The sequence below is a fragment of the Diadema antillarum genome, unplaced genomic scaffold, assembly GCF_040938485.1.
Source record: "Diadema antillarum isolate AM-2024a unplaced genomic scaffold, OU_Dant_1.0 seq00000187_RagTag, whole genome shotgun sequence".
Taxonomy (NCBI): domain Eukaryota; kingdom Metazoa; phylum Echinodermata; class Echinoidea; order Diadematoida; family Diadematidae; genus Diadema; species Diadema antillarum.
Genome location: NW_027271251.1, coordinates 70122 through 93438, shown reverse-complemented (window position 1 = coordinate 93438; position 23317 = coordinate 70122). Strand labels below are relative to the sequence as shown.

Sequence of the window (23317 nt, the reverse complement as noted above, 5' to 3'; positions counted from 1 at the left end):
GCTATACTGCACTCCTGCGATTTCCTGAATTCAACAAATATTGCTTAGCTTGAACAAAAAAAAAAAAAGAAGAAAATCACCAAAGGCTTTGGCAAATTTAAGCATATAGAGAGTGCTCAACAGACGGTGTAAATCATGTCAGTTGAGATCGCAAGGTCATACCTTGCAATGCATTGCAGGTTCTGTAGTATTACACTTGGAGTTAGATAACATTAGACTTTGGCACATTCTGGGGAATTATGTCTGCACTTTTTGAGATACACAAACTCTGCTGACGTTGTATTGATTCTCTTTTTCTACCAGATTCAGTTCAAATATGTTGATATCAATATTGTGTCAGGTGACTGCTTCTATTTATTATGTAGGTCTTTTGTGCTACCATATGGTTTGGTTATCAGTTATTTGATTTCTAACTTTTCAATGAAAAATCTTGTAAAAATGCTTGTACACTGTTTTTTATCTGCAATAGAATGCTTCCCCTCGTTGTTTACCAATGTCTTTGTTTATCCCTGACCCTAGATAATAACAATTCTACTTATAGTTCAGTTATGCACACTGTTTTGCTGCCCTCTTTATAGTGTTGATTACTGCTTTCTACATGTAGCTTAAACAGCTCAGTAATGGACATGCCTTTATAAAAGCTTTACATATGATACCAACTTTGTCCGTCAACATTTGCTCTTTTAATGAATTGATATAAATGACCAGAGAATTTATTCTGTTAGTGTTTTAAGTTTGTAAAAGTAAGTTCCAATGCATTCTCATTCAGATGTCATAACAGTCATGATACATAAGTTTTGCTATATCAGGTGCTAAAGTTTATGAATGCATATTGTCAGCATGTTTCTGCTTACAATTTGTATTTATGGCCAGATTGGACCCTGACTTTATTTTGCAATGCCTTTTCTTTTTTCTTTTTCATATAAACCTTCCAAACTATCAGATTGATGCTTACATGGAAGAATGTGGGCTAGTTTTGGATGATTCCACTCTCAAAGACAGAACCTCACGCATGAAGAAGCTGTATGAAAGGTATTACCATAGGGATAATGTGATCAGTTATTGCAGATTTTTGTGTGTGTATTTGTGTGTGTGTGTGTGTGTGTGTGTGTGTGTGTGTGTGTTTGTGCAAGTGTGTATTTCTGTTCGCTGATAATAAAGACATAACTGGATTTCATCTGAAGTTTTGATTATTTAGGGAGAGGAAAGAATGCAACCATCTTATCACATTCTGTGTATGCAGATTTTCAACACATCCTTGAAAATAATGAAGTTTATTTGTTGTCTGAATTCCCTGTGTTGCCATGCTTTGTTTTTAATTGATTTTCCTATATTATCTTCTCCGTGATGTAATGTTCAGGGCCGGTGCACCGGGGGGCTAACTAATTTGGCCCTGATGTTAGCTTGTTCAGAAGTAATCTCACTCAAATAACATCCACATACATTTACTAAAGGTCAATGGATGCTTTGTTTTTGTCACAAAATCATGACTGAACTACATGAAGATAAATTTGAATAAACAATGTAAGTTTGGGCAAACTGACTGTCATTTTTTTTTTTCATGCATGGCAGCTGCTATAAAACATTAGGACAAAGAGCATAATTGTTATTTTGGTAACAAAGAGTGGAAATGAAGTGTTCCGTGCACACCTTTTGGCTATTCACTTGATGGTTTGATGTGATAAACTGGAATGGCAGATTTTAGTTTTTGAAAACATGATGGTGAAATGGATTCAATCATCTCTGAAGTCTTCTCTGCTGCTTGAATTGAAGAAAAGACATTCAATGACATTATCTCAGAAGTCAAGTACATGTAACTGTAACCTTGTTTTATAATGACTTCTTTCTGATTCATAATAAGTTTGCACACTGCCTGATAATTTATACTTGTCTGCATGTAAGAGTCTGAGTTGTCATTTAGTGTTGGTTATTTCTGTTAGTGGTAATGTTACACTTTTTTGTGTACTTTGTGATTAATTAGAATCAATAGTAAATTGCCCACCATATCCACACTCTTTAAGGCTAAAAAATAGTACTCGACAGGGCCTTAACATTCATCTTACACCACTAGTAATTTGCTTGCTATATATCAGAAAGATCTACCAAGAAACTTGTCTGGCTGGCACAGTTTGCCAGGGTATCGAATTGTTTTGTAGTATTTTGAGATCAAAAAGTTTGAAATTTAAAAGTCAGTATACTGATTCTGGAAGCACTCTCGCCTGTTCAGTAGTGGGTGTGTAGAATGCTGCAAGTATGTGATAATCAAATCGTGTCCTGGTAGTGTTTGTATTAAATCGCATGCAGAACAAACTGCATGCAATTCACTCATGAGAGTGATGAATGCCACTATGGTCTGATATATATTGTAATCGATGTTAAATTATGTAAAACATTCTGTAGCAACCACGTACGGGTAAGCCTTGAAACCTTTGGGTGAACCTTTCTGGTTAATATTTTGCAATTTCATCAATACCCAGCAGTAATTGTGTTATCATGGCATTCTTTCGCACATTTTTTATGCAGAAGTATACAACCAGAGGTAAAATCAAATGTTCTGCAAGTATACAAAACTAAGTTTTAGCTTTAATCAATGCTTCACATTACATATTTTTTAACTTGTGAATTTTTCATCTTTAGGAGTAAACAGCTCAGGCAGAAGTGCAAAACACTGGAAAAGAAGATACAGAAAGTTTCAAAGGTAAATAATTGGAATATATATTTACAGTGATGTTTTGCTTTTTTGTTATGCTTTTGATTTTAGATTTAGAGTATGTACATTTTTGTTAAATAAATCAGGTTTTGTATATTATTTTTGTTCAAAATGCATAGTAAGACATTTTTTTTCTTGTTTTTTTAACACGGTTGCAAATATGTAAAAATGCAAGATATGAGAGCAAATCTTACCCCAAGGGAGAAGTCGTTTGAGAGGGAGCAGTGAAATAAAGGTGAAAACTGTATGGAAATTTAAACAAAGTCAAACAGATGGTGAGAATAGTATGGCCATTTACGTCTTAGTATTATGAAATATACACTATGTAGACATTCTATTGCGATAACAAAATTAATTCCTCCGTCATATGACTTGTTAAAATATCAGAGCAATTTCATTTATGTCAAAAAAAAAAGAACATTGTTGTATTGAGTGCACTCAAAGTCTCTTTACTGATAGGACAAGATATAATTGAACATCTACTAAAGAGGAAGTCAATATCATGGTAACGGTTTGGTTTTCTGTAGGTTCGTTAATCCAAACTTGAAATAAGGTTCTTTACTCAAAAAACTTGTTAGTTTGAAAATATAAAAAGGTTTGTTATTCCGAAGGTTTGTTTATCTGAAAACGAAATAAGGTTTGTTATTCCGAATGTTTTCTAGTACGCACCATCTTTATATTTTCTGATTAACAAACCTTATTTTATGTTTGGATAAACGATACCTTAGGAATAATGAATCTCACCTAATTTTCAGATTAACGAACCTCTAGGTGTAGGAAATTTGCTTGTTTGGAAATAATGAACCTTATTTTATTTTTGGATTAATAAACCTTCAGAATTATGAACATCACCCAATACTACTCTGCAGGTTCAAGACAAACCATATTCTGGTACTTCTACATAGGAAGTGAGAAGAGCTATGCAAGAGGCAAAGTGATGTCTAATTGCGGATGTTTGTAAGGCTGTAGATGAAATACTGGCATGCAAAAGCCTACCAATTTCATGTTTGTGTGATTATATTCACACTGCTCTACTTCTTCAGTATTGCTGCTTCTATCATGAAACTTTTTTTTTTTTTTTTTTGGGGGGGGGGGGGGGGGGGGGCTAAGTATTCCTAAAAGAAGTAAGAGCATTGAAGATATCAAAACAAAACAAAAGATGTGCACAACACATAATTGTTCATTGCATGGCACATTTTTCTTCACTGGAGTTCTGCATTCTGTAGCAGACTGCAGAGGTAAATTGAATCTTCCTCTCTCATGAATATGATATAGATATTTATAGCAATGCGGGAATGTTTTTATTGACATCATTGGCAAAGAATGTAACATGTGTCAATATTCATTTTGTGTTGACTCCTAATGTCTGTCCTGCCATCCTGTATTTTCCCCTATTGCCCGAGATATTTTCTGATCTCTGTTAATAAACTCTCTTTCTCTTTCTCATGTATTTGCGTTGTCTTTGAAAGGGCAAGGAACCAACAGTCATCCCTAATTTTGATGAGATCAAAGAGAGGGAGATTGAGCGAATGCAGACTCTTGCGGTAAGACAACTGCTGATGCTGCTGTGCTGTTGTGGATGTGACAAAAATTTGCTTTTCTCACATATGCTTAGTCAGGCTGGTGGATAAGTGCAAGCACATGCCCAAATAGAAAGGTCTCCTGGCAGAACAAAACAAAAGAAAACAAATTGAAATTATATAAACAACATCAACAAACATATTGCAGTCACTGAAATCCTTATCGGTTACTCTCACTGCACAATTCTACCTCATTATCTTTGTGGCATTGCTCTGGCTACCTGATTTTAATTTTCCACAGTAAGAACACAGGACCACTTTAGTGTAACTTGGGGTTTAGTTGCTCAGTAGGGCATCTTTAAATTTTGCATATGTCTGCAATTTTTTTTTTCCTTGTTTATGGAGATTGATTGATGAATAGCACCATGGCATTTGCTTTAAACTATGAGCATCTCCAATCTTAATACCGTACTCCTATTTTATGAGCTTTTTATGTGGAGCCCATTTACAACAATTTATATACACTGTATATATCAAGACACTGGGTCTGTCATTATTTTAGATGCAAAAGAAATAATCCGATGCTTGTAGAGTGACGGTAAGTATGTATTTCAAATCCTCTGCCACAGAAGGGTGCCAGAGGCATGAGAATGCAGATCATTTGTCAGTTTGTACATCTCTGATGTTGTAAGTTAACTCAATGTAAGACAATTAAAAATACCCATACCCTTGGATCTTTTTGATGCCTGATCTAGGAGGGTACAGGGGGAGCGCATATGCTGATCAGACTTTGGAGAACATCACTGAAGGTCAAAGGTCAAGACCACTGAAATTCATGTTATATCCTTTATGCAACCATAACTTTGGCTAGGAATGTCCAGTGGTGATATAATGTATTAGAAACTATAGAAATGAATAGGCAATGGTCTTTGTGACATGATAGGATGACAGCCAAGATCATGTACCTAGTATGTAAATGAAGAGCCACCCTGCAGCAGTATAGCTCGAGAAGGTTGTAAGGCATTCCACTTGGCTGCATGTGGCAGACGTATTGCTCTAGTTAGTTTTCAATGCCATCCTAAGGTAGGAGATTTCATTTACTGACTGTAATTAAAATTGCTTGGTAAGAATTTTAGGCACATGCAAGTTCAAGCTGAAATTCAAAGCAATGTAGATATTGTAGTAGTGCTACATGATGCTGGACACACACATACATTGTGCAATGTAGAATGAGTCTTGCATATCTTTTAGTATCAACAAGATTACATGCAATTATGATATGAAAGCTGACCTGAATTATTTTTGAAAATAATCGAGACAAACTAATTTTAACCCATGCCATTTTGTTGGTTGGACATTGTTATGGACCTTGTAAATCAGGTACTTTCTTGCACAATCAAAGAAGTATTCATGAATGCAAATAAGCAAATTGTACTGTATGTACAACTGTCTTTAAATGGAGATGAAAAATGCCTTGGCATCCACTGCAGGTACGACTAGAGAAAGTGGGTGACAAGCTGGAGCCAGATGAAGTTGAGGAGTCATATTTTAGGTGAGCATATTTCATCCTTTTTTCTTTTTTTTTTAAAGCTCTCACTGTCACTTTCAGTATTGCACTAACGGTACTGCAAAATTCCAAGCAAGTTATGTCTCAACTCTTCGTGTACCATGGTGTAAACCCCATGTGTGCCACATTATTCTGAGACCGCAATGCATGAGCACATTTGGAAAACATTCTGTTTTTCAAAGCCATGTAACTTTTTATAGAATAGTTTATGCCAGAAATTCAATCCAACAAAATTTTAGAGAAAATTGTAAGCCGTCCTGTAGTGTAAATCTTATGACAAAGATATGACTTTTTAAAAATTTTGTGAATGGCTAGCATTCAAAACAAATCAGGTTGTGCATAGTTTTGTGTTTGAGTTAAAATATGCGTAGTTGGCAAGCCATCGACTGAGTTGGACATGCAAAACTGGCACACAAAGAGTTGATAATAGCGAAAAGTTTGTGTAGTCCACCTGTTAAAATGGAGACCACAAAATGTTATTGTCTTTGTTTCGTACATGCAAGTGTACTTTGTTAGCAGAGATATTTGACCAAATTGTGTACTTTACTCTTTTTTTTTTCAAGAAAGGTGTGTTACATTTAAGCATGATTGAAATGAAATGCATATGATTTAAATTGTTTTATGTTGTGTAAAGAATAATAGACAAATGAGTGAGAGACACTTTAAAACAATTTACAATTATGACGATTTGGATGTGAAAATTTATCCCGTGGAAATTTTTCGCAAAGTTACATCTGACCAGAAATTTTACGTAACAAAGTAATATAAATTTTACATAACAAAGTAGTATAAACTATATGTTCATACATCCTGTGTCATAAGAGAGTGGGTTCTTGCAAACGTCTGGAATTAATTTTGTATCATTGAGTTTCCTGATTTGTTTCACAACTTGTATGCAGAGTGCCCACATAGCATGGAAATTCAAGTTTCACTGCATTTAATGTACATTGTTTGCATGGTATGCAGCTAACAATAGAGCATTACTGCCGTTGTAATGCATGTTTTAGATACTGCAATGATGGTGTGGTTTGTGCAAATGCTTGAATATGTAGGCCGGCTACAAAATGACGGTAAGATACCTAGTTATCAATTATGTAATTTGTTGAGGATCAGCCAACAAAGATGTATGCTTGCATTGTCTCTGGCCAAGAATGGCCAAGAACACTGCTGTTCTATGTTCTATATAATATGAACTTTTTCTTTTGTTCCCTCAATGCACTCATTGAAAATGTAAGAGAGAGAGAGAGAGAGAGAGAGAGAGAGAGAGAGAGAGAGAATTTTGACCTATCCTGTTAGTATTGAAAATGTGCTGTCTGCATCCTGTAATGCTGTAGAACACTTTTCAAAGTTTGACAAGTGTTTGCTTTGCAACGGCATTATTTTTAGGACATTTTCCCTGTGTAGGTGATCCATGCTGAATGGCGATTAATCATTGATGCCTTAAACAAATGTATAGCTTAAATTAATAGAAGCATGTCACTAGTAAGTAATGAGCTATATACAGAACATTACTCGCAGATGAACAAGCTCTGTGCGTATATAGTGGGCAAGTGAAATATTTTCTGTCCTGAGCCAAGGGGAAAGAAAAAAAGATTCTTATAAAATGTGGAACTTTTTTTGAAGAATTTAACCAACGATGAACATTGCAATTTACCAAAAATAGGAAATTCACCAGTGATGGCCTTCCTAGCAAGCAGCAGGCCAGTAAAACTGTGGTGGAAGAGTTTGATGATGATGATGATGATGACGAGGATGACGACACCGATGATGATGATGATGATGATGAAGACTGTGAAGATGGAAATCAAGATGAAGATAATGCAGGAGGAGCTGATGACAGTGTACAGAATGTAAGTGAAGACAATGAAGACGAAGATGAGGATGAAAACGGAGACAAGAGTCCTCAAACAAAATCAAAATTTGGTCGCATGGGGCTCTTTCGTCGATCTAAGAGTCCAACAAAAGCGGCAGGAAAATCTGAGAAGTCGGAAGAGGATACTGACAAAGGAAAGAAGAACAAGGGGAAGGACAAGAATGATAAGGAGAAAGAAAAGACTGAGAAGGAGAAGGAAAAGACCGATAAGGAGAAAGAGAAAGAGAAAAAGGAGCAGGAGAAGAAGGAAAAGAAGGAGAAGGAGAAACTTGAGAAGGAGAGGAAGGAGAAGGAGAAAAAGGAGCAGAAGGAAAAGGAGAAAGAAGAAAAGAGGAAGAAAAAAGAAAAAGAAGCCCTGGAGAAAGCTGCAAAGAGTGGGAAGGGCAAGAAGGATGCAGATGGAGAAGACAAAAAGGACAAGAAAGAAGATGAGGAGGAGCAGCGGCCGGAGTCACCCAGCAAAAGAGGCTTTGGGGCTAAACTCTTCAGCCGTGACTCCAAGAAACCAAAGACAGATGAGAAGAGTAAGGATAAGTCAGCTAAGAAAAAGAACGCCAATGACAGTCGCCAGGAGGAAGATGACGAAGAGGAAGAGGATGAAGAAGAAGAACAAGAAGATGAAGAAGATGAAGAAGATGAAGAAGATGAAGAAGAGGAAGGAGAAAGAGAAGAAGAAGATATGAAGGCTGAAGACAGGAGAAATGAAGAAGAGGAAGAAGAAGAAGAAGAGGAAGAGGAAGAGGAGGAGGAAGAAGAGGAGGATGAAGAAAATGATGAAAAAGAAGCTAAACAGGCAGCAACTGCTCCAGTTGTGAAAGAAGAGAAAGCGGACAAGAAAAGAAAATGGAGTCTCTTTCGGAGGGAGAAGTCGCCTCAAAGGTGATTCTTTTGTTCTCTTGAAATACCTTGTCATCTGGTAATGGTGTCCTCTGGTTTGCTATACTGTCTCTAATACCATGACTTCTTGTGTGCATCTCATCTCCTGCAAATAGCAATGACATGTGACTCAGCACCCATTCTACCTTTCACAATCTACTGACTACCACATCTTCTCTTGAATTAACCATTTTCTTATGAGATGTCATCTTGAAACTTGTTTGTTTTTTAGTGTGTTGTTGTTGTTTCTAATTGCCTATGTTGTGGCAATATGAGTGACAATTCACATTTATGTGATGTGGTGTATATGTCTACAACTGGTAATGCATTCACTTTTTATTCTTCTTTCAAGCAATCAATGCACTGTGTTGCTTGTTTATGTGTTGTAGTGGATGTAAGGAGATGATATCTGTAAATGTTTTGCATATTAATGTATCAAAACTGCTGCAGAAAGCAACATGAGAAGAATTCCATTACTGTAAAGCAAGACATTTTCTTGGCATTAAATTTTTTGGGCCTTTGGGCTTTTTTGCAATGTGGATTTTTCGCTGATTGCCGCTGGCATTCAATGCAGATAGTGTATTTATAGACAAAATTTTTTTTTTTTTTGTTGTGGTGCATTTAGAAATATGAATCTTGGCTCTCGCGACAGCAATGTCTGGTTTTTCAGTAGTCATGTTTAATATTGCATATATATGTTATTCTCTGTAAGAGAGACCTACCTCATGCACATGCAGTTACAGGATGTACAAATACATGTATGTTGCTTCTTCCCATGGCTCAGCTGGAGTTTAAAAACCAGTCTTGAAAAATCCTTTATAGATAGATTTGATTTTTTAAAGTAAGGATAGCCTTATTTAAAAGAGAAGATTTGATCTTCATGATCGTTTTTAAGTTGGTTTTAGACTGGTTCAATGTAATGTTGGGAGCACAAACATAATTATCACTATTTTCATCTGAAAAATTCCTACTGACTCCACAAAAGGATAGCATTGTGTAATCTTTTGCTGGGTTGATGATCTGTGATGATACACCACTTGATACAATTGATGTAACGTAGGGTGATAAATTGCTGCAAGCCCATGCACCCAGTCACAACCACCATACGTGTGTTCATGATAATTTAGCTGCTCTATGCCTGCTGTTTGATCATGTGTATGGCCAATGATATACTATTCTCTATACAGTGGTCCCAAAAATTTAGGATAAATAAGTATTATTGTACGCACAAAGAGATGATAGACAGCTTCAATAGAGCCTGCAAATGCCATTCATTATATTCTTAGTTCTTTTCTTCGCAGAAATCAAGAGACATAGATATGTCATTGCCATGTGTTTTAAAGCAAAACAGATTTATAAACAAGTCTCCCTTAGCCCTGTGGTCCGTGTTATTCACACTTGTCAAGATGTTTTACAATACATGTTTAATTCATATGTGAATGGTGAATGGTATTCTTTCTGTCTATTTTACAGAGTGCAGTCTCACAATATCACAAATGTGTCATTAATTGAGTATGGTAATGTCATGTATTGTCAACACAAACTACACTAATACATGTTTGTGTGTTTGTGGGTGATTTTATGTCTTGTGTGTATGTCCATAAAAGTCTAAAGACATATGAATGGAACATGCCTATTACACTTGCCTGTTTGGTGTAGTAAGCAACAGATAGCAGATAATGTATTTCAAGTGGGCTTTTGTATGGGGTTGCAAAAGGGTCTATGGCATAATTACAACTGTACGTGACGGCGGTTCCAGACCTTTAGTAATTTTGTGTATTTCAAACTTGCTGAAATCAGTCAAAATTTTTAACATATTAACATGAAAGTGCACATGGTCTAACTGCAAAAAAAAAAAAAAAAAAAAAAAAAAATCAAGCATGTGTACAACACTTGTATGTTTTGAAGCACTGCATTATTGATGTTCAAAGTGCTGTTTGCAGATCCTATGCATTTTTATGTGTACATTGTTAATTGTTTGTCATGTCATATTTGTACATTTGTGTCATGTTTCTTGTTTTCTCCACTAACACAATGCAACATGTCTGGTTTTGGCATCTTTCAACGAAAGTGAAAAGGAGGTTGACAGGTTTGAGCTCAAAGTCCCAAAAATGCACATATCTCGTAATCATCAATACTGTTACCTATGCAGCTTGGTGCTTGCGCACATTTCATACATAAGACTTGCATAGTCTATCATGGTGTAATGCTTCATAAGATTGCAGCAGTTGATATGTGCTTTATGCAGGGCCTTATGACTTGCACTTTTCATCACTTCTCCTTCAAAAAGGTTTTCATTTAAAATATGTACCTGATTGATCGTCGATTTTATGACTGTTCAAGGAGGAAAAAACCCTTATCTTTGCTTTTATGAAATCATGTAGATGATTGTCTTGATGATTGAACAAATTACTTCCTCTGCATTCAATGAGTTTATATATATATACACAATTGTAGCTCTCTCTTAATTCTGTGTGTATCAAAAGCTAGATGATGGAAATGTCAATTTTTAGTCTTGCTTATAGAATATATCCTCTTCAAACAATAAACATCCTTGAATGCAGCCTTTCAATAAGAATTTGAAGAGTGTGTACTATCATTTCTTCCTATAATCTTATGTTTTGTGTTGTAGTGATGCACAAAATAGCTTACAGAAGAAACTTTTTACAAGAGAAGTTATGCATAATGCTATTACAATATTCCGCATTTGTCTTGTGGCCATACAAAGAGATTTATTGCATAAGTTTTGCTCACAGTCCAGAGTATATACCTCCAAGTGAAAAGGGAAATTAATTCTTGTGCCTCCTCTGTTACTCTTGTGTGTGTCGGTATATATATTTTCAGATTTGGTTTTTTTTTTTGTCGTATGTTACAAGTTACACTGTACCGTTGTTGCTATGGTGTGATGTCTGCTATTGCACTACAAAGTCAGTCAACCCTCTCTCATCTAAACACATTTTAGACCAGCCCTGCTACTAAAAATAACTGTCTCTTTGCTTTTTTTTTTTTTTTTTGGTTACTTCTAACGTGCTGATGAAGTATGTTGATTGTTGCTTTTTTTCGAATTCTTATTTCTTTTTTATTCTAGTCTATTTCCCTGCTGTGCTTGCACCTCTATTTCCAGGGGCCCCATTAAATAAAGATGTTTGCAATCATTGTAAGTTTCAACAATTGGTTGGTTACCACAGCAACGGCTTCAGAGTTCATAGCTGTTTGGTTCTCTCTGGCTCATGACTGTTGTAACTACACATAGCACAACTTACAATAATTGCAAACCTATGTTTGAAATGAACCCTTGAATGGGCGTGCATTGCTGGAAGAGCACAGCCATCTTCCTCTCTTGAGTGTCTGTGATATTTGTCAAAGGAATGACTGGAAGCAACCACCATTATTTTAAGTTTAATAGGTAGACAAGAAAGGTCTTTGCCATTTCATTGCCCCTTTTTATAGCATAGTGTAAACATGAATGTATTTCTATGACTGTTCATTTGGTATAATTTAGTCAGACTAATGAAAATTTATGGAAAAAGGTAAACTATAGGTCAAAATCTATGAATGAAAAGAATTCATGTAGAGTGTGATCATATGAACAGCAGAACTTACAGTTTTGCAGAGGACCTTCCCAAAACCATTTAATATGATTGAATTTAGTAGTTGGGCACAATCCCAATTATTTTGAACAAAGAAAAGTGATATCTTATAGGTTAATTTTGCGGTTGATGAATTATTTGAAGGGAATCAGGTGAGGAAATAGAAATGTCACAGAAAAAAAAGGTTTGCCAGACAAATAACTTGGTAGCAGGAAATCTTTTCATAAACCTTTTGGATCAAGATATGAGGGAGGTTGCCCCAGTCCCTTTAAAACATATGACAAAATTGTCTAGATATTGGAAAGTACTGTTCAAAATGCTTGTTTAGAAAAGCTCAGAAAACAGATAAAGAGGGCTTTGGGCTGAACAGTTGTACGACATTTGAATAGATTTTGTGACTCCTCTTCTTCTTACTACCACCAGTCAGTACAAAATTGGCAACTTACAACTGCCTGCTTCAAGCAAGTCTTCATCTATAGGCAATTCCTCCTTTAAAAAATCTATGCTCTTTGGACATGATTATCTGTGCTATCTTGAGCGAACTTCATATGCCTTTTTGATACTTGTGTACTTAACTGTTGCTGTGTATTAACATTTCAAAGCTGTGATTTAATCTCTTGCTGTCTTTCCGTGAATCTATGTTTGTTGACTTTCAATCATAATTTGTGTGATTATGTGGGCTGACAGCTCATAATAAAATGCTAACCTCTTTCTTTGTTTCTTTTCTGTCATTATTCATTTTCAATTACTAAATGAATGTATGTATGCTAATGTTCCACCCATCTAACTTGCTTTCAACTTGATTTTCAATAGATTTTTATCACAATTTTAATTCTAAGCTTACATTAGAGTATACTAAAGAGATTTTGTGGTTAGGGCTTTAATCATTTTAGTTATGGAGATGGAATAGTATGTCCATACATTTTTTTTTTTTTTTTTTACAGCTCTAAAGTAGTACAGTACTAGATTTAGTTGAAATTAAATTGACAACATATACCATACACCTACAATTAATCACACAGCCAATTGCTGTGAAGCTAAAACTTGGTAAACATAAAGTATAAAGGATATGTAATATGAATTTTGTGAGGATATCTTTATCCAAACGATCACCAATTTTTCAATTTGATCATGAACATTGCAGAGGAAATGAAATATGAATGATATAAATTTTACTAATGCTTAGCTCAAGTAAAAACAAAAAGTAGTAATATTATGTTGCTCAAATAAGTAAACATCTCTTCTGTGGTATCTCAGCAAGAATTACACAATGTTATTAGAAAATGCATAGTTTTGATATTATTTGCAGAGTGCTAATTGGTTGAATATTTTGCATAAGACCTTTTGACAAAATGCATTTTATGAAGGCTATAATCTCACTCATGTTGCAGACAATTCAAAAAGGAAAATGAAAAAGATGCGAAGAAAAGCAAAGGTAAGAAACAGTAGCTAGAACATAATCCTATACTGAACAATTTACCCTCTGTTACAGAGCTGCAATCTTTAGTTTACATCATAGATTACAATGTGGGGATTCCTTCCTAATGCACATTAGAATTTGTGATTTACTTTGCAGAAAAAAGTGTCCCAGCACAATTTCCTGATATTGCAATACTATGGTATCAACATTTTATGTTTGTCATCCACATCATTTACTTCGTCAAATTTCTTCTACCACTTATTTTAGATATCAATTTTTAATTCATCATGTACAGGAGGTTACACCATGCTGGGCAAACAACCTGCTCTTTCAGATGTTTACACTTGACACATCTATTCTTATTGCATTATTTTATTGCTTTGATGGAAAAAGTATGTTGCTTGTGGTAATGTTACTATGAAGCAGATTGTAGAATTGGGTTTGATTGACTGAAAAGAAGTCAGACTTTAGTGTTATGCTGTTGTATCATTGTGGCCTGTATTTCTTTTCTGGTCAATGAGAGAAAACATTATCGTATTGCATCTGCATATCTTGCTTAGGGGTTGTCATTGCTTCTTGAAAGTAATATAATAATAATGATGATAATAATAATGATAATGATAATAGTAATAATGATAATAATAATGATAACAATAATGATAATGATAATGATAATTATAATAATGATAGTAATAATAATAATAATGATGATAATAATAATAATAATAATAATAATAATAATAATAATGATTGCATTTTGTTTGTCACAGATGCTAAAAAGAAACAAGTAAAAGAAGAAGAAGAAATGGAGGAGGAAGAAGAAGAAGAAGAGGAGGAGGAGGAAGGAGAAGAGGAGGAAGATGAAGATGATGAAGAGTATGTACATGTTGGTTTATTGACATTTTTCATTTACTTTAGTTTTCGCCACCTGCAAATGCTGTAGACATGTATGCCATCTTTTTCTTATTTTCAGAAAATTTGGACTTGTAAATTAATTGTCTCCCGCAACGCAGATAGACTGTACATCATTATCATGGTGGGGGAGCACTTAACGTTTCTTGACAACAAATAATGCTTGTTTCTCATTCCATCATGGTGGTTCATGATCACAAAATCAATCACTTGCAAATTTTACAAGTCTCAATTTGCGAAGTACATTTTATTACACTCACAAATTGTATGCCATATACAGAAGTAACCTGTCACTATGGTCAAAGTATGATACCTTGTAAAGCATGTCAATAGTTCAAAACAATACAGCAATTTGTCATGACGCTCATAACATGTCTAATTGCCTTACAAATGTTGATCCCCTGCACTTCAAATGCAAAAATGTGAATCCACAACATTGGGGAATTTCTAATGTTTGTATAACCCTTGTGCTTGGTTCATAGCTCCATGGGAAGAGAAAACGCTTTTAGCTTGAACATCCAAATGCATTTGTGCAATCAGTAATGGTAACCCATTGTGAGTTAGACATATGTTTCACAAGACACTTGTATTTGTCCAACACAAAAGGCTACTTGACTTTTGATAGCTGTATTATTAATAGATGGTTACTATCTTATTGTAAAATGGAGAATTTTAGATGTGATTTCATTTAATGTCATTCTAGAGAAGAGTCTGAAGAGGAAGTACCTGTGGCAAAGAGGAAGGCGATGCCACAAAAAGAAGAGAGTGAAGAAGAAGAAGAAGAAGAAGAAGATGAAGAGGATGATGATGGAGAAGATGAAGATGAGGAAGAGGATGAGGAAGAAGATGAGGAGGAGGAAGAGGAGGAGGAGCTGGAAGAGGAAGAATTTGAAGCAGAGTCTGAAGAATCTGAAACACTCAATCCACCAAATGAAGGGGTTTGTAGCATGGCTATTAGCATGTCATTGTTTTCTGTTAGTATGTAATCAGTGTTCCTTTTCTCCCTTGTCTTAGTTTGCCATATACTGGTTTTATTGGACAGGATTGATTCACTGTAATGGAAAAAGTATTCACTATACCAATTGTACATGCAATGAAGCAGTTAGAGTAACTGCATGTGGCAGGAGTGGAGAACTTGATATGTTTGCTAAACCCTCTGGCTGTCATATGCCTCTCTTGCATTTGCTGATAATGCTGCATATCAATGATTTGGTAGAATGGGTCAACAATTTGTGTACAGCAACCACAACTTAACTTTATTGTTTAGTAGAAGCTACCTCTGAATAAGATGTTATTTTGTCTCGTGGAAAGAAAAAAGTCAATTTTGTATTGGCAATATAAATGGGTCTATGTTTTCCCAAGGAACTAAGGTAGATTTGTCACATCATCAGTTTTTAATATTTCATCACTCCAAAGGAAAACTTGTTTGAAGCAGTCTGTGACTTTGATGGGGAGGAAGAGGATGACCTCAGCTTCCGTCGGGGAGCTGTATTGACCATTCTCAGTGAGAGGTTCGTATCTGGTCAGTTGGCCTGTCCATTAGCCGACCTGTGATTCAACCTAGAGAATTCTATTGTGTGCAGAGATGAATTTCACCACCTGTCTTTTGGATCAAAAGGCGACAAAGCCTCTTGAAAATAACAAGTACGAAAACGGAAATATCCAACTCACCCACAGCAGCATCGGTACTGCAGTCAAAGCTTGTGCCTCTCTGCTGGACAGCACATACACACAAATTAATCTTTGTTTGGATGGAGAAGTTTTCATGGTTGATTTTCCAGTTAAATCACTCTTGAATATTAGGAGTTATGTAGTGTTGGTGGGGGAGGGGATTGATATCTTTAGTCGTGGTTTTATCAGAAGTCTATCATGACCATTTTGAAGGGAACCGTTATATGCATATGTAAAGATGTACAGAGAGAAGGAGATTTTAGACCAAAGAATGTCAAAGGGTACAACTGTATGCACCCATTGAAAATTAACCAGTCATTGAATGGGTATCAGTGTATGCATGCAGAGAGGTGAGATGGAATTAATGGTGCTTCTGTCAGTAGCTGGAAACTTCTGGATTGGTCCTAGGAGTATAGAAATGCTTTCTTTCATCTGCAGAAAATCGGAAGTGCAACAAAAGTTAAGCATCTCTTCCGTCAGCAGATGCAATCCTTTTATATCCTTATAATATTGTAGAAGTGTAGGTTGAAAGAGTTGTTGAAATTTTACCTTTGTGGCAAAATATAATGGAAAGGGTCTGTCATTGAAAGAATCTCAAGAAGGCCTGCCTACTAACCATCACATGCATTGACATGGATTCAAGTAGCCACATAATTATATAGATGTGATGGGGTCAATTCTAGGAAATGCCTTGGATTCAATTCTAGAAGTGATCACATCTTTTTATTATTGATATTTCACATGTGCATTTATATAAATGGTAAGTTTCAGCAGCGTCCAGTTTGACTTCTCAATGCACTTTTCTTCTCAGCTTTTGAAAAATATGAACAAAAAACTTAAACTATATAATGTATTGTGATTTTATTATGACTACCTGGTAATGTGACATTGCTCTCTACTCAGAAATAGTTTCATGTAACCATTCCCACATTTAACTCACTTGAGTCATGGGCTTGGACTCTGAAGGGCCAAAGTACTGATATTGCAAACAAACACCTTCTCAAGATTCAGCAGTACACTTTGGAGTTATCGTGTAGATATCTGCTTGCGTTAAACAGGAAGATAAATGTTGTTCATTCCAGCTTCAGGGGTGGCTATGCTGGTCTCCGTGAGTAAATCCTGAATTTCCTTTTCATCATTTTCTTTGAGTGCAAGCAGAAATTGTAAGGCTCTAGTTATTGTTGTCTTTCCTCAGGGAAGACGGCTGGTGGATGGCTGAAGATGAGGAAGGAAACAAGGGACTTGTTCCAAGCACATACCTCAAGGTACGTCCCATGTTTATTCACTGGTGTGCATGTAGCTCTCAGTGCTGGTGTATCAAATGCATTGCTTTGTCATGCTCCATTGCTTTAGTAGGTTTGTGACATATAACATCCAATTAGCCTGCCTTTACAAACAGGTTTTATTCTAGTTAAGGCGAAATTTCATTTGTTCACAACCAGAAAAAACTATTTACCTTGTGTGAGCTTTCGCTTACTGTCTGTAGGCTTCTTCAGACTGGCGTTGACTCTCTCGGACTATAAGACTGCCGACACCCCATGTACGGCGAGTCAACGCCAGTCTGAAGAAGCCTACAGACAGTAGGCGAAAGCTCACTCAAGGTAAATAGTTTTCTCTGGTTGTGAACAAATGAAATTTTGCCTTAACTAGAGAATTACCAATCAGATGAACCTCTTCCAAGATCTAAGGTTTTATTCTAATATTCATAACAGGAAATATAACAGGAAAAGCACTTTGATCCTTGGATAGGACATAAGATGGAGGTCACCTGTGTGAAAGACTCACAACTCGTGTACCTAAAATGCTCCTCGTAAAGAGCAGGGTGCAGATTCGTGTGAAGTTATCTGCTGCAAATACACGTAGGAAAATGAATGGGAGGTGCTGGTTTCTCTTGGTCTGCCCCAGGTGGCAAGCAAAGGTTGAAAAATGGTATCAACACGGCACATGGTGCCACCTAAAGAAAAACAAGACAATGAAATATTAGCTTTTTAATCAAATGATTTTATATGTGCCCCTATCCATGTGCTTTGCTTTTATGTGTTATGTGAGAAGAATGTAATTCTTTGTGTGAAAAATATGGTCAGGGGAAGGTAATACCAGTATCAGTCCACTTGTTAATTGCTCCATAACTTTGCTATGTAGTGAGATTTAGACTAACAATGATTCTCTACAAATTTGTATGTTGTGTCGCAAGATTTTGGAAAGGGTGCTGGATATGATATTATGGATGCAAATTTATCACAAATGTTGGCCGTTTCACATTATGCAGTGAAGTCATATAGGATTGTGATGTATAGTTTTCTAATATGATCACAAAATGCATGTGTTGCAGAAGTGCTGTCTTTGTTCCTTGATTGATTCTTAAAGTTCCTGGTCGTAGAGTGCATTGTTTCACTTCTACTTGCTATAAGTCTTTGTGAGAGCTGATATTAAATCAGGGACTTGAATATCACCTGAAGAAGGTAAAGAATCATCTTGAATCAATTCAATCTGTGACAACTTGAAGATTTTGATCATAATTGTTCATATTTCATGTTATACATGATTGCAGCTCAAGAAAGAACACAATGACTACAGAGATGTACAGTCACCAGAGGCTGAGGGTATGTGAAGTAAATGCGTATGTAGTATAGTAGGGCGATTTACTGATTAGATTTAGGGTGAAATTATTTTTAAGGCTATTGTCAAAAGGAAACTTTGCTGTCAAAGTGACAGGGATGCAAGTGCAGAACTATTTATTTTTCTTTATCCATAATAACAAAAAAATATTGTTTTGAAATTCTTTAAAAAAAGTTTTATAAAATTGGATAAAGCTTTCTTAACATGTATAATTTTTCCATTTTGTTTTGTGTTTTCCCTTTTCAACAGTCTGTTGTGTTTTGTTTGGTTATTTGTTTTTTGATCCACAGAGGATGGTTGCTCTGTATTTTGAAGCAATTGCACTGAAAATCCCTGAAATAAATCAGAACAGTTCATCTCGAAAATGATCTGACTTTAGAATGAATTCCTTGTTTGGTAATTGTCAATATGGTATACACCAACAAATATGTGGGTCAGAGATAGTTGTTTGTAATATCATATCAGTTGATTTTGTGCGATTTAATACAATGTATTTCTAGTGATCACATGTAAAATTTTTTGTATCATGGATGTACATTGCACCCTCAAGCTCTTGCTCTGATATATTAGAGAATTTTGAAGGGAATTATACATTTCACAGCTGATATTGATCACTCACATCATCAAGAAATTATGATAATTCAAATATTCTTGCAGATTTAACAAGATTTTACTGCAGGTTATGTCACGCAAATCGTTGGATGAGATGATTTTATGAAATTAATGTCATCAGATGTAACATGGACTTTGTTCTTGGTCTTACAGAGCCTGCTACAACACTGTCACCCCGAAGGTACATTATGCCAAGTTTGCATTGATGTAGCATTAACACTCCTTGCTTTCTCTCCTCCTTTGCCAGACTAGGTGTGGTGACTTTACCCATCATATTTTCTTTGTCCATAACAATTCATAACAATGGAAAGTTGTTATTGTTTTTTTTTTTATTTCTATTTCTCAAGCAGTCTATCTTGCATCTGTGAGATCTGTTCAAGAAATGTTCAATGTTCATCAAATTTGACCAAAATGAATGCTACAAAGAGGAGGCAGAACCCCAATCAAAATAAACATTGATATCACAGTAGAATAAAACCGGTTGTAAGGTGGTCCAACCAGAATTAAACAGAACAATTTATGGAACATACCATGCACTGTGAAAACTATGGAAAGCCTCTTGCATTCACACAGGCAAAAATTCTCACATCATTTTATGTGAAATAAAATGGAAGAAAAGAAACGATGCAAGAAAGCAATCAAGAGGTTTTAGCAAACAGAGGCAAGAGAGACTGCTTGGAGATGGGTTGATGCTGTGTACACAAATTGAATTATGCTTACCAAGTCACATGTTTATCCTCCGCCTCCTCTCTCAGAAGACTGCCCTCAAGATGAATTAGGTGAAAGGTATTATGATTTTTTTTTAGCGATGTTTTTCAGCATCTTCTACATGTCCATTGCATCATGTGCATGACCATTGTGCTTGCTGAAGACTTGCAAAATGCTTTGGGAAAACCACAACATGAATCCCTGAATTCTGTGTAAATTGTCCAAAGTCCGTTCCCTTCCCCTCCTCCCTCCTTCCCATCCATCAATCCCTCCATCAGTCCATTCTTCTTTGACTCGCCCTGCCTACTTCATGTATGGCAAGACAGAATAAATGACCCACAAATTAATTCTAACCCTGTCTATTACAATCGCTTTCCTGAAATCCATTCAGGTCATGCTGATTACTTGTAGGGTTATCAAATGCCTTATGGCTCATGAATAGTTTCTTACCAGTGACATTAGATAGACGGAAGAGAGAAAATATATTTTCTTTTGTGTAGCTACCACCAAGGTGCATAGATGTCATGTATGGATTCCTCCCCACTCCCCTCCCCAACACTCAGATCATAGGAATACTGGTTTATGATCCCTTTGGAATTCATTTATATTGTTGGTAGAGTCAAGCTTTTAGGTATAGTGTACCAACCCCCCCCCCCTTTTTTTTTTTAGCTCTTGGTCTTGCAGTGCTAAAAGGTCATTGAATTGTCTTGCATGGGCATGACTCATGTGTACAAAATTTTAACGCACAATTCTTCATCAAAATCTACAGGGGCACAGGTGGAGATTTAGATTTGATAGACAGTATATCATCTTTATTTATTTATTTTTTTGTCTTTTGTTGCAAAAAAAAAAATGCACCAAAATGATAGACAATCTGCATGTACTGTGGCGTTTAATAATGGAAAACCTGTTTGCCTAAAATTGATAAAATGCTTTTACTCACTCGCCTTTTAGAATATATCTGGTAATGTCGTGATTTGAGTCAAGATTTGTAGTCTCAATTCAGTCCAAATGTCATATTGATGCTAGTAATCTAGATTGGCTGGTCCCTCTTCTTTGTAGAGCTGTAACTGTGACTAAAATTCGCCCACCTACTATGAGTGTGGAATATTTTGGCAGTGTGGATTATTTCACACTCCACTAAAATGGTGCAGAAATAGAGCACAGTTTGTGTGTCTTTTAGAGCTATTATAGCACATGCATAAACACTGTCAAAAATTATTATTTTAATCGTCAAAATTATAAGCAAGCATTGTTTACTATAAATGGCCAAGTGTGAAAATTTGATTGTGAAAATTACCGCTTTTACATTATGTGCTACTAAACTATTTACAGACACTGTCTAATCTACATTTGCTATCAGTCAGTTATGTTCAGGGTCAAATGGGAGGTTCTATGTCAAGTCTAGCCCAGTTAGATTCTGTATTGTTGTTGTTGTTGTTGTTTTTGTTGTTGTTTTATGGGAAGGGGGGTTTGTATGTGTGTGTAGGTTCTTCCATTGAGCAGAGCTCTATAATTGAGTGAAAACTACTTGCTTTAGCCAGTGTTTCTCAATGATCATGTTATGATTCTCTTTTTTTGCTGTCAATGCTAATCAGAGACAGGTAATATTATTTACCTAATCTGTGTGTTTGCGCTGCAGTGTTAATAACACTCTGTGAGGGAGTAAATTCACTAAAATCATGATGGTGGATAACCTAAATGGGAATGATTGTGATGAAATTTTGGAGAAAATGTATCACAAAGGACTGTATGTCCTACACTATTAAGAAATAATGAACCATGAACAAATATGATTACACATTTCAAGAAGAGATTCTATTCATGGAGATATTTGAAGAAAAAAAAATCATATTTAGAACGGAAATTTGATTGGGATTATCTGAAGATCTTGACGGGTAGTGGGTATTCTCTCTATTGCATGTATTGTGAAAAAAAAACAGAGATGCATTGAGTTAAAGCAATACAGAATTCCCACAAATATATTCAAATCATTCAAGTATAATTGGATGCAAGTGGATACATACATTGTATCGCAGACTCGTTTAAGAACATTTCCAACTAAATTTATCTTCTTTTCTGCACATCATTTTTAAAGGGATCGTACAGTTTTGGTTGAGACCTAATTTCAAGTTTCTAACTTTTTTGGTGAGATAATGAGAAACCTCTTATGAAATATGAAAGAGCATGTAATTCTACGAGGAATTCAACGTTTATTTGATAAAAATTGGTTTTAAAATGGCTGAGATATCCAAAAAAGAGTGATTCTTATAAAGTGTGGGACCCACACTTTATTACGATCGCTTTGTTTTACTTTGTTTTTGGATGTTTCAGTCATGCCAAACCCGATTTTCATCAAATAAACTTTGAATTCCTTTTGAAATGGTATGCTCTGTACTTTATCATACGTGTTTTCTTGGTATCTCGCAAAAAGTTAAAAGCCCAATTTTCATCTCCACCAATACTGTACTGTCCCTTTAAGATTTGTTATATGAGTGTTGCACATTGCACTTCAAAATTTATCAAATGAGAGGGAGAGAGAGAGAGAGAGAGAAGGTGGGAGAGGAAGAAAGAAAACTTGATTGCCATAATAATAATGACCCATATTCATACATACAACTTATATTGCAAGAAATCCACTCCATAGAATGCTGTTGAGTGCTATAAAAGAGACAGGACCATCAATGCTAAGACTATATGAATGAACTGAATGAGATAGTGATGTTGCCCAATAAACTGACATACATTTTACCCTATTCTCACTTCTACACAAGATCATCTGAATGTCATGTTTGCTGTGTGACTAATTCATGAATCACTGTTTGTTTGATTGTTGTTGTTTTTTTAGTTATTACATCTGTGTGCGTCATACTAACAGCCAGAATGTTTATAGCTGTGTTAGTGAAATGCTTTTGTCATTATGTCTCCTTGTTTGAAGTTAAGAACTTTCTTTGGTTGGACATGGCACATAAACAAAATGAACATCTTACAATGTATGCTGCCTGGTTCAGAGATAGACAAGGGTATCATGTATAAATATCAGTGATGGAATTGTTGAGTTCTTTGAAATTTGTTCATCTGTCTTGACATCAAGGTGATAAATACTGTGTATGAAAGAGCAAGTAAAAAGTAGAGGCAAAGTATTATAAATGTCACTGACAAAGGGTTCAAGTAAATTTTCATGATTGATACAATTTTCAATCGACTCACTGACATTATGTCATCAAATTAGGTTTGTG

The 23317-nt window shown here is 35.6% G+C and overlaps 1 protein-coding gene across 1 annotated transcript in view; it reads left to right on the top strand.

Moving 5' to 3' along the window:
- The window catches only part of LOC139728611 (uncharacterized), a 42075-nt gene that overhangs the window by 4841 nt on the left and 13917 nt on the right, over window positions 1–23317 (top strand). Inside the window, exons 2-13 of the mRNA XM_071639553.1 lie at window positions 944–1032; window positions 2638–2698; window positions 4180–4254; window positions 5721–5782; window positions 7461–8549; window positions 13528–13571; window positions 14327–14432; window positions 15172–15406; window positions 15885–15979; window positions 17335–17404; window positions 18691–18742; window positions 19524–19551. Of these exons, the coding sequence (XP_071495654.1) occupies window positions 944–1032; window positions 2638–2698; window positions 4180–4254; window positions 5721–5782; window positions 7461–8549; window positions 13528–13571; window positions 14327–14432; window positions 15172–15406; window positions 15885–15979; window positions 17335–17404; window positions 18691–18742; window positions 19524–19551 (2006 nt within the window). The remainder of the gene's footprint in view (window positions 1–943; window positions 1033–2637; window positions 2699–4179; window positions 4255–5720; window positions 5783–7460; window positions 8550–13527; window positions 13572–14326; window positions 14433–15171; window positions 15407–15884; window positions 15980–17334; window positions 17405–18690; window positions 18743–19523; window positions 19552–23317) is intronic.